Source organism: Primulina tabacum, chromosome 7, assembly GCF_025594145.1.
Source record: "Primulina tabacum isolate GXHZ01 chromosome 7, ASM2559414v2, whole genome shotgun sequence".
NCBI classification, from domain to species: domain Eukaryota; kingdom Viridiplantae; phylum Streptophyta; class Magnoliopsida; order Lamiales; family Gesneriaceae; genus Primulina; species Primulina tabacum.
Genome location: NC_134556.1, coordinates 5290437 through 5306920, shown reverse-complemented (window position 1 = coordinate 5306920; position 16484 = coordinate 5290437). Strand labels below are relative to the sequence as shown.

Genomic DNA, 16484 nt, shown 5'->3' with positions numbered 1-16484 from the left:
GTGTTATGGAGGCTAGGGTTTAAGTCTCCTACTTAAATAAAGCCTTCGTGATCTAATTACCATAAAATAAAAATTGGGCTTTTTAATTAAAATTAATGGGCTTGATTAATTAATTGGGCTAGTCCAACTATATTAATTAATTTTATCAAGGCCCATTAAAATTTTAATTAAATATTATGTTGGACTTGTACTCCTACAAGCCCATTAAACATATTACCCACCATATTTAATTTATTAATTAATCAACTCAACTTTTGAACTTAATAAATTAAATACATTATAAATTCAACATTTGAATTTATTATTTAAATTATAAATTCAACTACTTGAATTTTCATCACCTCCAAAATTTAATATTTAATAAACCAAAAATTTGAGTTTATTAAATTAAATTCTCAAATTTTATAAATTCAACTTTTTGAATTTACTATCTCACAAATTCAACTCCTTGAATTTATTTTCTCAAAATTTAATTATCATAAATTCAGCTCCTTGAATTTACTATATCATAATATAAATTCAACTCCTTGAATTTATTCTCTCAAAGGGAACAAACGATCCAGTGCTTGTGTGACCCTCAATGGTTCAGGGATACAGCTAGCCGTGGTTTCACAACTTTTTGTGATTCAGAATAATATTTATTCTTATTCGGGCTTACCCTAGTTAGCCACATTCTTTTCATCAACACCTTGATTAAGAATGTCAGAACTCATTTCTGATTGCATCCATCGGATCATGGTAAGAGCGTCTAGTAGCATCGCCCCATGATCCCCTAGGTATCAATGATAGTGCCTGCAAGAACCAGTCGATTATGATTAGCGTACAGTACGGTCCCTTCATCTCATATATCCTGATCGAATCTGCAACCATTGGTTCATCGAGGGTTGCATAATAATTCGATAACTATGTGACACATATAATAGTGGCATCGCGTGTACTATTGGAGAACTCCTTCTCCAACGTACATCTCATATATGGCCAGATATTCCATGCACTATTATTACATCAAATCACATAGGATATCCACACCCTTAGGTGAGCGGTGAATCCCCGACTACAATGCACTGGCTCCTATATGTGTCGCAACTGTACCCAACCTCGCCACCTGATGACTCTCCTGGAGCCGTTAAACGAGTCAAAGCACAGCCCTAGCATATAGAGCCTCAGTGTTGTCCCGGGTCGTAAGGACTAACGGTGTACAATCATAACCACGGACTTATACTCTCGATGAATGATAACCACTTGGAAAGTCCGAGGGAGGGTTGTTCGGTATAATCATCATATGACTACCCACCTGCATGTTTGGACATCCATATGCCCTTACAAAGAAACGCAGTACACAACATCACAGATGCTAGTCTTGATCTCAAGCGGCGTTTATCCTTATTTTAGGCGGCTGAATCGACTAGGAACAAATTTAGAATATGCGTTGTTTACAAATGAGTTTCAACATCGAATTACGATTCATTTGTATTAAAGCATAATCAAGGATTTTATCTATGCTGATTGCATGGTATACAGATAAAGTATAACGAGACCATAAAAAGTTAAATTATATTAAAATAAAGATTGTTTATTACACTTGAGTCAATAATCCCTAGCCAACCGTTGGCTTTCAGGGCATCTACTCTAACAATCTCCCACTTGCCCTACAGCCAACTACCCATAACTTTAATCCCATTGCTTCGCGATGCTTCTCAAACAATGGTCATGGCAAGGGCTATGTAAGTGGATCTGCAACATTATCTGCAGAGGGGACTCTTTCGACCGATATATCTCCTCTTCCCACAATCTCCCATATGATGTGGAACTTCTTAGTACAGGTTTGGATCGCTGATGAGACCTTGGTTCCTTTGCTTGCGCCAGTACAACGGGACTGGATCAATTCCATTAGGAATAACGCCCAACTCTTGGACAAGATTCCTCATCCAAACTACATCTTTTTCTGCAGCAGATGCAACAATGTATTCAACTTCAATGGTGGAATCCGCAACGGTGTCTTGCTTGGAACATTTCCAAGAGACAGCCGCACCTTTATGCTTGAATACAAAGCCAGAGATCGATTTCGAATCATCTACGTCACATTGGAAGTTAGAATCAATGTAGCCTTCGATTTCAATTCTCCACCCCCATAGACCATGAACAAGTTCTTAGTCCTTCTCAAGTACTTAAGAATATCTTTCACGGCCTTCCAATCCATTGGACCAGGGTTCGCCTGATATCTGCTTGTAACATTCAGAGCGTAAGCAACATCTGGACGTGTCTATATCATACCATACATGATACTACAAATGGCTGACGCATATGGAATACGTGTCATCATCTCTATCTCTTCATCAGTTTTGGGGCACATAGATTTAGATAGAGTAATACTATGACACATTGGTAAGTATCCTCTCTTGGACTCTTCCATAGATAATCGTTTTATAATAGTATCGATATAGGTGGCTTGGGTGAGGCCGAGCATCCTCTTTGATCTATCTCTATAGATTTGCATTCCCAAAACGTAGGATGCTTCACCCATGTCTTTCATGGAGAATTTACTGGCTAACCATACTTTAGTTGATTGCAATAATCCTACATCATTGCCAATGAGCAGGATATCATCAACATAAAGTACCAGGAATGTCACTGCACTCCCACTAACTTTCTTGTACACGCATGATTTCTCAGGATTCTTAGCAAAACCAAACTCTTTGATAGTGTTATCAAATCTGAGGTTCCAACTCCTTTATTCCTGCTTGAGATCATATATTGATCTCCGAAGTTTGCATACCTTATGCTCACTTCCTACTGATGTGTATCTCTCAGGTTGAGACATATCAATTTCCACTTTGATGTCTCCATTGAGGAATGCAGTCTTTACATCCATTTGCCATATCTCATAGTCATACTATGCTGCTATGGCTAATAGTATTCTAATGGACTTAAATATAGCAACTGGTGAAAAATTTTTCTCATAGACAACTCCTTACCTTGGAGTATAACCATTTCCAAGCAGTCTTGCTTTGAAGGTCACTACCTTCCCATCCACCCCAAGCTTTCTTTTGTAGATCCATTTGCATCCTATGGGAACGATTTCCTCAGGTGGAACCACCAATATCCAGACTTGGTTTGAATATATATAGTCCATTTCAGACTGCATGGCTTCAATCCATTTGGTTGAATCAGTATCAGATATTGCTTCTTTGAAATTCATTGGATCACATCCAACACAATGCTCATCACGGCTTTGTTCATGAAGAAGCGTATATCTTGCAGGTGGTCTAATTTCCCAAGAACCAGTAGTTGAAGTACAAGCTCCTAGAAGGTCTAATTTCCCAAGAACCAGGAGTTGAAGTACAAGCTCCTAGAAGGTACTATCCAATTTGTCTCCCACTGTCTGCTTCAGGTAAGCAGGACATCCCCATATTCTCATGTAAGAATATTTGGGAGTTTTTTCCCATCCATATCTCATATGATGTTTTATCAACTGCTTTAGTATGGACATTATTCAACAACATTGCCGTAGTTTCAAGCGCAAAGCCCCAAAACGATATAGGCAATTCAGTGAATCTCATCATGGATCAAACCATGTCCATCAAGGTTCGATTTCGACGTTCAGAAACACCATTCAATTGTGGTGTTGCTGGTGGAGTCCACTGTGAGAGAATCTCATTCTCATTTAGATAACCCAAAAATTCAGCACTCAAGTATTCTTCATCTCGATCAGATCGAAGTGTTTTAATACTCCTTTCTAGCTGTTTTCCTACTTCAGATTTGAATTCTTTGAACCTTTCAAATGATTCAGATTTGTGTTTCATCAAATAAACGTACCCATACCTCGAATGGTCATTAGTAAAGGTAATGGGGTAGGGATGCCCATATTTTGTGCTAACACTTAGCGGGCCACAAACGTCTGTGGGGATCAAATCCAGTAGACCATGCGCACGTTCCACGTTTCCATCGAATGGTGTCTTGGTCATTTTTTTTTAGACAGAACTCACAAGTAAGTAAAGAATTTATGTCTGACAAGTCAAACATGTCTTCTCCCACTAGCTTGTGCATCCTTCTTTCGGAAATGAGACATAGTCTAGCGTGCCATATTTGTGTGGGATTTTGGATCTTCTAACTTTCTTTTGTTTGTTGTTGAAATAATGTTAACTTGGACTTTCACTTATCATTTCCAGAACATTTCTGACACATATAATTTCTTATGCCCGGACTTCATGCAGTGAAATAAATATGTTCTAACTTAGCGGGTGATGCCCCGAGATATCCCGGGTCATAGATAAACCCTGGTACTTTCCGGGTCATGGATAATATCCATGGTTAGTGCCCGGGTCAGGAGAATAAAAGGTTCTGACCATATCAATAAAGTACTCGGATGGATCGGCACCCGAGTCATGAAATTACCTGGGATAACGAGAGGATGGCTGGAAGAACCCACGGAAGGGCCGGTCAATCAGAGGCCAGGCCACAAGAGCACCCGAAACATAACCTCCCTGAGAAGTTATACACTTATGTTCTTATAAGGAATCCCGAGGAATACCTCACCCTGACCACTTCGATATGAGTGAAGTATTTAATGCCGCCGATAAACAGTGTTTATAGCCGATTTATCTCTGACATTATTACAAGTGGCCAATAAATCAAGTGGCCTAGATGTGACAAGTGTGCGATTTGACATGTCAGAACAATAGGGTACAATCAGCCACCCTATTATAATTAATGCTCTCACACGAAAAACGAGGTCATCATTGTATCCTCTACTATAAATATCAGGTTCTTTTACTTGCATTTACTATCTTTCAGATATTAATTCACATTTAATACTCTCATTTACTACACACCAATCATCACAGCCATCACTTGGCTACATTGGTTTTATTGCTTGAGTACCCTGCTGACTTAAGCATCGGAGTGGCCACGCCGGACTCCCCTCCGGCGCCCATTCACGTGGTTATTTTCTTGTTCACAGATCCTTCAAGGAGCTCGAGAAGTTACAATCCAAGTCCAGCGTCTAACTCCTATTTCCTTCAATATCTTGATAGTTTACCCGGCAGAGTTCCTGACCCGACTCGTCCGTTTCGCCCGGGTTACATCATTGGCGCCGTCTGTGGGAAATTCTGAGTTCTAAGACATTGATATGGCTCCTACCAGAAGAACAACAAATCAAGACACTTCCCGAGTTCAGGGAGAAAACAACACTCGTATCTCTGGTGCTGGGGGTCCTCCCACTAATGGTCCTCAGCCTACCATTCATTTAACCCCCGAGGAGTTACAGAAGATTATAACTGATGCTGTTAAGATGGCCACGGCAAAGAAGGCCAATTCTCACCATGCCAGTCATCCCGAGTAACAACGTGAACAGCCGCGAAGGGAAGAGAGAAGGGAAGAGGAGGGGGAATCAAGTGCGGGTTCTAAGTCTCCCACTGTTGCGGAAGAATTGGAAGAATTGAGGAAAAAAGTTCAATTGTTAGAGGGGCATGTTGGTTCTAAAGGCAGCGCTCCAGTTGCAAAAAGTTGCCCATTTTCTGACATCATTGTTCGGGAACCATTACCCGGGCATTTAAAGTCGGCAAAAATCAAGGACTACGATGGGAGTTCTGACCCCGAAGAGCACCTCGCTCGTTTAAAAAACATGGCTATGTTGCATTGTTATGGGGACCAAATTAAATGCAAAGTGTTTCTAACCACTCTGATTGACTCGGCTCAAAGGTGGTTCGAGGGTTTAGCTCCTCAGAGTATTCTTTCTTTCGAAGATTTTCAGAAGATGTTCTTACATCAGTTCAGCAGTAGAAAGAAATATAAAAGAACCACCTTTAGACTATTCGAGTTAAAGCAGCGCCCGGAGGAAACTCTAAGAGCTTATATCAAAAGATTCAACCGATTAGCCTTAGACGTGCCTGCTTGCGCGCCAGAGACGAAAACTATTGCTTTCACGCAAGGATTGCTAGAAGGGGATTTCTTCCGCTCCCTCACCAAAAAACTGCCCGGAGATTTCGAAGATCTTTTGTCCCGGGCAGAAAAGTACATCAATATGGAAGAAGCCCAACACCAGAAGACAGAAGCATTGAAGAGAGCAAGGGGAGACCGGGCTGTCAGGCCTGAGGAAAGAAGTAACAATAGGAATGGTTGCGGGCATCTTTCTCATGTTCCCCTGAGAAATGCCCGGGGTATGGAGGTTCTAGAATGCAGCTCAGATGTGGCCCCACTCCTTAATCTCACAGTCCGGCCGATCCGATCAAAGAAGGTCGGATATTGCACCCTACATAAAGAGTGCTCCCACAACACGAATGAATGCCGATCCCTAAGGAAGGGATTTAAGAAGCATACTGAGCCGAAATCTCGCCCTACTCGGGAGGAGCCCAGGTCGCCGCCCTGGGTATCGCGACGACCTGAACGGCGGCAACCTGGACCGAATGTTCCTAGGAGATTGGCTGACATCCCCAGTGGAAGCAGGAGAATAGAAGGGAATTCTCGGGAAGAAAAGAGCAGACAAGTGGAACGGAAAGACCTTCCCCCTATCCGAGGAGTGATCAAAATGATTTCGGGAGGATCTACTGATGGTGATTCCAACCGAGCCAGGAAAGCAAGGGGTAGAAGAGTGTGCTTAGAAGTTGATGGGAGGGATCGAAGTGAGCCGGTTATTAGTTTTGGCCCGGAAGACCTCAGAGGAATCAGCCTACCTCATAATGATGCTCTGGTCATCCAGGCCCGGGTCGCTAATTATGACGTGTTGAGAGTTTTTGTGGATAATGAGAGTTCTGTTAATGTTATTTTCAAGGAAGCCCTGGTCCAGATGGATTTACATGAATATCCGCTGGAAGTAGTTGCGACTGCTCTGTTCGGCTTTGCCGGTCATGCTGTATACCCTGAAGGGGAAATCACTCTACCCCTAACACTTGGAAGTGGAGATTTGAGGAAGACAGTTATGACAGTTTTCACCATAGTAGATGCCCCATCTTCGTATAACGTAATCCTTGGAAGGCCAGCTATGAACGAGATGAGAGCTGTAGCCTCCACTTATCACCAGAAGATCAAGTTCCCGATACGAGGGCAGGTGGGAGAGGTTAAGGGAGACCAACCCTCCTCCTGAAAATGCTATGGTGAAACAATCCGAGTAGATCAGAAAAGGGCGAGAAGGGAGGACAGGGGAAAGAAAGTGGCTCAGGGAGCAAAGGAGGTAGAAGGGAATGAAGTAAATTTTGTTGCAGAGGACGAGCAAGAGGTGGTCGAAATAAAACCAGGAAAAAGTATTCGAGTGGCCCGAGACCTGGAAGACTCCACCCGGGTAAAACTCCTAGCCTGTTTAAGAGCTAATATCTCTATTTTTGCATGGTCCCAACAGGAACTTGTGGGAATATCACCCAAAGTAGCCGAACACAAATTAAACATCATCCCTGGATCCCGACCTATAAAACAGAAGAAAAGGCACTTTGGGCCTGAAAAAGACAAAATCATAGAAGAGCAGGTGAAGGAAATGTTGGGAGCCGGCCACATCAGGGAAGTCCAATTTCCCACATGGCTCTCTAATGTGGTCCTTGTTCCTAAAGCCACGGGGAAGTGGAGGATGTGTGTAGATTTCCGGGATCTGAACAAAGCTTGCCCGAAAGATTGTTACCCACTTCCTCGAATCGATCAGTTGGTGGATTCAACTTCCGGCTTTGAGTTACTAAGTTTCATGGATGCATATAAGGGTTATAACCAAATCCCCATGGCCCGAGAAGATCAAGATAAGGCCAGCTTCATCACTTTTGGGGGCACCTTTTTCTATGTGGTCATGCCATTGGGATTAAAGAATGCCGGGGCCACATACCAACGCCTAATGAGTCAAGTCTTCCAAAAGCAGATAGGCAGGAATATCGAGGTATATGTGGACGATATCTTGATTAAGACTCGAGAAATGTCTTGTTTTATTGATGATTTGACAGAGACTTTTGCCACGTTGGGAAAGTATGAGATTAAGCTCAACCCGGCCAAATGTGTGTTCGGGGTCAAGAGTGGAAAGTTTCTGGGTTTCATGGTTACAGACAGAGGAATTGAAGTCAACCCAGAAAAGATAAAAGCTGTGATTGACATGCCCTCCCCTCAATCTACTCGGGATGTACAGAAATTGACCGGGAGGATTGCTGCTTTGTCCCGATTCATCTCTCGATCTGCTCACTGGAGCTATCCTTTTTTTCAAGTCCTCAGAAAGGCCCAGAAGTTTGGTTGGAATGAAGGGTGCGAACAGGCTTTCCAAGACTTGAAAAACACTTATCCGAGTTACCTGTTATGGTAAAGCCGGAGCCGGGGGAAAAGCTGTGGATTTATTTGTCTGCCACTGAACATGCTGTCAGTTCTGTTCTCATCAAGAAAGAAGGAACAGATCAGAGGCCCGTGTATTATGTTAGTCACGCCCTCCGAGGAGCAGAGTTGAGGTATAGTGAAGTGGAAAAAATAGCTCTAGCCCTAGTAATGACTGCCCGAAAATTGAGGCCATACTTTTTGTCTCATCCGATAGTGGTCCTCACCAATTCTCCACTCGGAAGAATAATGACACATTCGGAAGTCTCAGGAAGAATGGTCAAATGGACAATAGAGCTGGGGGAATACGACATTGAGTATCAACCCCGGGCCCCTATCAAAGCTCAGGCTCTGACAGACTTCTTGATAGAAATGATCCAACCGACAGAGGAGGAAGTATGGAGAGTCTTCGTTGATGGCGCTTCAAATCTATCCGGATGCGGAGTTGGAGTGGTCATAGTCGCCCCATTCGGAGAAAAAATAAAATTGGCCCTGAGAATCGATTCCCGGATTACAAATAACAAAGCTGAATATGAAGCTGTTTTGTCAGGATTACAAGCCGCCCAAGAAGTTGGAGCCTCCCGAGTAATTATTTACTCTGATTCTCAGTTAGTGGCACAACAAATTAAGGGTGCTTACGAGGCCAAAGATGAAAAAATGCTCAAATACTTGAAACTCATAACTGCCCGAGCTGCCACTTTTACCGACTGGAGCATTGAACAAATCCCCCGGGGAGAGAATGGGGAAGCTGATAGTCTGGCCAAGTTAGCCGCTTCTATGTCCGAAGTAAGTACCCGGGAAATCATGTGTTTTACCCGATTGGTACTATCTGTTGATGAGGCATCACCTACCCAAATAACTTCATGGATGACTCCCCTGATTGAATACATAGTCCATGCCAAGCTTCCGATTGACTGAGTTCAGGCTTTAAGGATAAAGAAGCAAGCACCCAGGTTCACTCTATTGAACTACACTCTTTACAGGCGATCATACCTGGGTCCTCTATTGAAATGTGTCTCAGAAAGTGAAGTAGAGTACATCCTCCGGGAAATTCATGAAGGATGCTGTGGAGAGCACTTGGGAGGGATGGCCCTGTCTCGGAAAGCCCTATTAGCAGGATTTTGGTGGCCCCGGATGGATCATGATGCCGCCAGACTAGTCCAAAAATGCCACGGTTGCCAACACCATTCCAATTTTCACCATCGCCCAACTGCAGGTATAAATCAATGTTGAACCGGGAAGATACGACTCGAGTTTGATTTGATTTGAGTTTCCCAAAACCACATACTTTATGTTATTCCATTGATGTTTGCAATTCATGAGATTGATATGCTTAGTCTATTGATTTATAGCAAAGCATGTATTGAGTCATGGCCGGATGTGCCTAGTCATTGGCGGAGGTGCCAAGTCTTTGGCGGATCTGCCAAGACACTGGATGGTTGGTTTATATCGATGTTGCGTAGGAGCAGATCGGCTTCTATTGCGGAAAATCGGTATATTGTGCCAATGTCCAGGAACCGGGATCCCTAGATTAGAGATGAGTCGAGTCTGAGATGATGAGTCAGAGTGTGATTTACAGTTTTATATCGATTCATGTCTTTCAGATTTGATACATGTTATTGATATCTGTTTCATGCTTTTATATCTATTTATATGATTGCATGTATACGTTGTTTATACTGGGATTATATTCTCATCGGAGTTATCCGGCTATTGTTGTGTTTGTATGTTTGCATAACAACAGGTGAAACATGATAAAGGTCACGAAGAGGATGAGAGATTCAAGATTAGCATGGAGATCCAGACTTAGAGTATATATGTTTTCAGTACTTGATGTAGTGGCTGAACATTTGTTTGAAATAAATGTACTTTGTACAGGACTTGTACTTCATTGTTGATATTTATATCAGACTGATTTCATTATGTTCTGCACTTATGAATTTTAAAAAAAAATTTTAGACCCTGATTAATTAAATGATCCTAATAATGATTAAAAAGACGAATTAGGTTCGGGTCCCCACAGCAGGAGGTCAAGTCCTAAGCGATTTAGAACGTCATGTCTAAGTATGGAAATTAGTGCTTGAAATCTTGTTAGTATGTTGCAGCAGCAGCCCCAAACGAGATCCAACGAATCTCTCAACGCCATGTAAGTATGTTTGACGTACAAAGAAAATGTTTCAAGTTTTTGAGGTATGCTAAATGTCTTGTGACCAATTTATGTATGAGATTGGAAAGCGGTAAAGTATGACCAGGGACCAATCCACCCCGTTAAATCATGAACGAGTTTAGATCAGGATTGGAAAGCGTTAAAGAATGAACGGGGACCAATCCACCCATTAAAGCATGAACTGGGATCTAATGTATGTGACAGTGGATTCATCCCTATCAGACCAGTACTGTGGTTTAGCCTGATCAGGCGATTTATGTTATGGGTCACTTGCTTTGAAACATGCCTCTACGCAAAATGATGAAGTTTATGTATGTTCATGTATGTACAAGTATGCAAGCACGTTTAAGAAAAGTTTCATGTTATGGCACGTCTAGGTATGTATGTATGTACGTATGATCAAGTTTATTTATGCAAGTTCGAGTTCCACTATGTATGTTTTATTTTAAAAGTTGCATGTGATTTTATTACGTATTACTCGTTACTTCCAGTTTATACGTGTTGAGTCTTTAGACTCACTAGACTTGATCGATGCAGGTGAGGATGACTTGGAGGAGACTAGGGGTGGGAACCAAGGAGCTGGCTTGGACTGAGCGGGAGGCTAAACCCGAGGACTGCCATGTTTTAAGATTTTTGAAAGGATCAAAATGCTCTGATTCATGTTACTGGTTATGAGATTTTAATCAGATGCTTTTAATGAACTTTATTTTTAGATCTTTTGTTGCAACCACTTTTGGAGACGTACAATTTATTTAAATCAAAATTGAGAGTTATTTTATAATCAAGAAAATTTTTATTTTTTCGCAAATTTTAAGTAGTAAAAAGTATGGTACGTTACAGTTGGTATCAGAGTGGTGTTCTTGTAAAAGATTATGCCTACTGCTAGTCAGAAGAAGCTCACGAAGTCACACCTCAAGTCTGTAAGTTTTAAAGTTTTAAATTTATGTTATGTAGTAAGCATGAAGTTCTGATTTCAGCATGTGCATATTTTTAAGTTCAAATACGTGCATCTTATGTTATTGATATCATGTTCATGCATGTGGGGCTTACGTGTTGGGTAAATTCTGGAACAGTATGCCTCCTAGACGTCTGGTTAACCAGGAAGCAAGGGATGAGGAGAGAGAGGCCCGAGTTGAGGGGGGAAACGCTCCTCCTCCTTCACCCCCAGATATGCAGGCACAGATGCTTGCAGGAATGACTCAGTTCTTCGTAGAGTTTGTAGGGAATCAGGCAACGGTGGATGCAGTGGCTAGGCCCAGACCAGAGGCGGTATATGAGAGGTTCAAGAGGATGAACCCAAAGGAGTTTTTGGGGACTACTGACCCGATGATAGCCGAGGGATGGATTAAGTCCATCAAGGTAATCTTTGACTTTATGGAACTGACTGATGCAGATAGAGTCAGGTGTGCCACATTCCTTCTGGCAGGAGACGCCAGACTGTGGTGGGATAGTGCATTAATGTCAGTTAACTTGCAAACCCTGACGTGGAGTGGATTTAAGGAGGTATTCTACTCCAAATACTTCACTGAAGAAGTACGATCCAGACTGACCGGAGAGTTTGTGACATTGCGTCTGGGAGACAGCAGCGTTGCGGAATTTGTGAGGAAGTTTGAGCGGGGGTGTCACTTTGTGCCCCTGATAGCTAATGATGCCCTGGGGAAGCTGAGGCATTTCATGGATGGGTTGCAGCCGGTCTTGCGCCGTGACGTCCAAGTTGCTGGTCCTACTACCTACACGGTTGCTGTGTCAACAGCTTTGGCGGCAGAGCAGGATCAGAGATATATTGAAGCTGACAGGCAGGGGAAGAGGCCCTATAAGGCTCCACAGCAGCACCAGCAGCAGCGACCTCAGTTTAAGAGGCCGTTTCACGGGCAACCAGGGAAGAGGCCATATCAGGGACCGCCAAATGGCAAGGGTCCTATGCCACAGCAGAAGGCGCCACAGAGGCCGGGTAAGCACCCGGTGTGCTCGAAGTGCAACCGCCAGCACCCGAGACAGTGCTTGTACGGATCAGGCAAGTGTTTCAAATGCGGGGCAAGTGACCACATGTTGAAGGAATGCCCACAGTGGAGGCAGCCGACCCAGGGCAGAGTGTTCGCCATGCATGCGCAGGAGGCGATCCTAGACACGACATTACTGACCGGTAAACTTTTCTACCTAAGCTCAGTATTATTTTGCCTTGCATGTTGAAATTTTATTTGGGATTATTAGTGTGCTAGTAATAATTTTGAGTCACTTGGGATATTAATTTCTATGATGCTTGAGGTTAATGCAGAATTTTGGGATATAATTTTTGTGTTGTGCTAACGTATCTCAGGAAATATTTTCATAAAGAGAGTATCCACAAAGGCCCTGATAGACTCAGGAGCCACTCACTCCTTTATCTTTGAATCGTTCGCTAATCATCTAGACGTCTAGTCTATTGGACTCGACGTGAATTATTCAGTAACAGTCCCATCAGGGGAAGAATTGTCATCTACTAGTGTGGTTAGAGACATTGATCTTGAACTGCAGGGCCACCTAGTATATGCCGACCTTATAGTGTTGCCGATGCCAAAATTTGATATCATTTTGGGAATGGACTGGCTGACAAAGAACATAGTCCTGATTGACTTTCAAAAGAGATCAGTATTGGTTAGACCGTTGTGCATGGAGCAGCTTCTATTTGAACCAGCAAGATGGAGAAGTTTTTCTCGCATGATCTCTTGCATGCAGGCACGGAGACTTATTTCCAAGGGATGTCAGGCTTTCTTGGCCAGTATTGTTTCCACACCTGACATACCCACTCCTTCATTATCAGATGTGCCAGTAGTCAGAGACTTCCCAGACGTCTTTCCTGATGACGTCACAGGTCTTCCACCAGAGAGAGAGGTGGAGTTTGCAATCTATCTTATGCCAGGCACTGTGCCAATCTCCAAGGCACCGTACCGATTAGCTCCAGCTGAGATGCTAGAGCTCAAGCAGCAGATACAGGAGCTTCAAGACAAGGAATTCATTCGCCATAGTTTCTCACCGTGGGGCGCACCAGTGCTCTTTGTGGAAAAGAAAATAGGAGCATGAGACTGTGCATTGATTACCGAGAGATGAACAAAGTGACGATCAAGAATAAATACCCACTTCCTAGAATCGAAGACTTGTTTGATCAGTTGCAGGGAGCTACAATGTTCTCTAAGATAGATCTTCGATCAGGGTATCACCAGCTGAAGGTAAAAGATGCAGATGTGCACAAGACAGCCTTCAGGACCAGGTATGGGCATTACGGGTTCTTAGTGATGCCGTTTGGACTGATGAATGCTCCAGCAATTTTCATGGACCTCATGAACCGAGTATTTCAGCCTTACCTCGATCAGTTCGTCATAGTGTTCATTGATGACATCCTTATATACTCCAAGAGCCATGAAGAGCACAGTCAACACTTGAGTACAGTTTTACAGACCTTGCAGAGTCGCAAGTTATTTGCAAAGTTCAGTATGTGTGAATTTTGGTCGGAGAAGGTAGCATTTTTGGGCCATATAATATCTAGCAGTGGTATTGAGGTGGATCCAGCTAAAGTAGCAGCTGTTAAGGATTGGGTTGAACCGAAGAATGCTTCAGAGATCCGCAGTTTTCTGGGTTTAGCCGGTTACTACCGTAAGTTTATTCAAGGGTTTACTTCACTAGCAGTGCCACTCACTTCACTGACCAAGAGTAATGCTAAGTTCTTGTGGAGTGGCAAGTGCCAGAAGAGCTTTAATACCTTGAAGCAAGCTCTCATTTCAGCGCCAGTGTTAGCCATGCCAACAGGGCAAGGAGGTTTTGTGCTATACATCGATGCATCTAAGCTCGGGTTAGGCGCAGTGTTAATGCAGCATGGCCGGGTTATAGCTTATGCCTCCAGACAGTTGAAGGTGCATGAAAAGAACTACCCGACTCATGATCTTGAGTTAGACACCGTTGTATTTGCTTTGAGGATTGGAAGACACTATTTGTATGGCGAGAAATGCCAGATATTCACTGATCACAAGAGTCTCAAGTATTTCTTCACGCAGAAAGAGCTGAATATGAGATAGAGACGGTGGTTGGAGTTAGTAAAAGACTACGATTGCGAAATTAGCTACCATCCGGGAAAAGCTAATGTTGTCGCAGACGCCTTGAGCATAAAAGTGGCAGTTGTAGCACAGTTGTCAGTGCCGAGACCACTTCAATCTGAGATTCAGAGGTTTAGGTTAGAGGTTTATTCCAAGGGCAGAGCTCCCAGACTATCTAGTCTGACACTCAAGTCTGATTTGCTAGACCGAATCCGTAGAGGACAGCCTTCAGATGAGCAGTTGCAGAAATGGAGGCTGAAAGATGAGGCCAAGGGCAGTGTACTCTACACAGTGTCTGATGGTATTGTGAGATACAGAGGTAGAATGTGGGTGCCTAGTGTTGATTTGATCAGAGAGGATATTCCGACGGAGGCACATGCATCACCGTATTCCATTCACCAGGAGGCACCAAAATGTACAAGGATCTGCAGACTTTGTATTTGTGGCTAGGGATGAAGCGAGACATCCGCATATTTGTGTTTAAATGTCTCACTTGTCAACAGGTGAAGGCAGAACATCAGAGGCCAGCAGGAATGCTTAAGCCACTCCCTATTCCTGAGTGGAAATAGGAGAATATTACCATGGACTTCGTTGTTGGTTTGCCGAAGTCACTAAGAGGATTCAATGCTATTTGGGTTATAGTGGATCGACTTACCAAGTCAGCGCACTTTTTGCCAGTGAAGACGACTTTCTCCATGACGCAATATGCGGAGCTCTATATCAGGGAGATAGCCCGTCTGCACGAAATCCCAGTTTCTATTGTGTCCGACAGGGACCCGAGGTTTACATCGTTCTTTTGGAAGAGTTTGCATGCAGCCATGGGGACGAAGTTGCTATTCAGTACAGCTTTTCACCCGCAAACAGATGGCCAGTCTGAGCGAGTGATTCAGGTTTCAGAGGATATATTGCGAGCATGTATGATCGATTTCCAGGGGACTTGGGAATCGAAGCTACCTCTAGTGGAGTTTACCTACAACAACAGTTTTCAATCATCTATAGGTATGGCTCCCTACGAGGCATTGTATGGAAGGAAGTGCAGATCGCTGATTCATTGGGATGAAGTCGGTGAAAGAGCAGAACTTGGTCCAGAGATAGTTTAGCAAACTGCAGATATGGTGGTCAAGATTCAAGACAGAATGAAGACCGCCCAGAGTCGTCAGAAGAGCTATGCTGACAAGAGGAGAAGAGATCTAGAGTTTGCAGTTGGTGATCACGTTTTTGTAAAGATAGCACTTATGAAGGGTGTTATGAGATTTGGGAAAAGAGGCAAGCTGAGTCCGAGGTTTATTGGACCATTTGAGATTCTTGACAGAGTTGGGACACTAGCTTATCGTGTTGCCCTTCCGCCGAATCTGGCCGGGGTACACAATGTGTTCCATGTCACGATACTGAGAAAGTACTTAGCGAATCCTTCGCATGTGTTGAGCTATGAACCGTTACAGCTTGTTCCAGACCTGTCATATGAGGAAAGTCCCGTCCCAATCCTAGATAGACAGTAGCGCAGACTTCGGAACAAGGTGACCAAGTTGGTCAAAGTCCGGTGGCTGAATCAAGCAGTGGAGGAAGCCACTTGGGGGACCGAAGCAGATATGACAATCCGCTATCCAGAGTTATTTGGTAAGATTCAATTTCGAGGACGAAATTTATATAAGTGGGGGAGGAACTGTATAACCCAAAAATCAGTACACGTATAACCCATGTATTTATTTAATTGTTAAATCATTTATTTACATTAAAATGATTTTTTTACGATGCATGATTTATTTAAATTGCATTACTTTAAACTTATTATGTTTATGTGATGCACGATTTAAAACGTTTTCTTGAGTTTCACGTTTCAGGCGACTATTCGAGACGGGATCGAGGAAAGGAGACCGGTGACGTTTTTGGGCAATTTTTAAATATGATATTTTATTTTAAGTTATGGATGGGGCATTTTAAATAATTTATTAAGTTTTAGCATTTTAAAGCCTAAGGTA

At 43.0% G+C, this 16484-nt stretch overlaps 1 protein-coding gene across 1 annotated transcript; it reads left to right on the top strand.

Moving 5' to 3' along the window:
* Nucleotides 1-5128: 5128 nt before the first annotated feature.
* On the top strand, nt 5129-9504 carry LOC142552407 (uncharacterized). Its single transcript, XM_075662183.1, has 6 exons — nt 5129-5308; nt 5354-7045; nt 7115-7213; nt 7334-8208; nt 8325-9057; nt 9196-9504. Exons 1-6 carry the CDS (start codon nt 5129-5131, stop codon nt 9502-9504), a joined length of 3888 nt encoding a protein of 1295 aa, XP_075518298.1.
* Nucleotides 9505-16484: the final 6980 nt, after the last annotated feature.

Excerpts from the sequence above, each read along its gene's own strand:
- LOC142552407 (XM_075662183.1), top strand. The coding sequence starts at position 5,129 with ATGGCTCCTACCAGAAGAACAACAAATCAAGACACTTCCCGAGTTCAG. Across the intron at positions 7,214-7,333 it reads TTGCAGAGGACGAGCAAGAG|GAACTTGTGGGAATATCACC; the intron begins GTGGTCGAAATA and ends TGGTCCCAACAG. Across the intron at positions 9,058-9,195 it reads TAGCCGCTTCTATGTCCGAA|GCTTTAAGGATAAAGAAGCA; the intron begins GTAAGTACCCGG and ends GACTGAGTTCAG.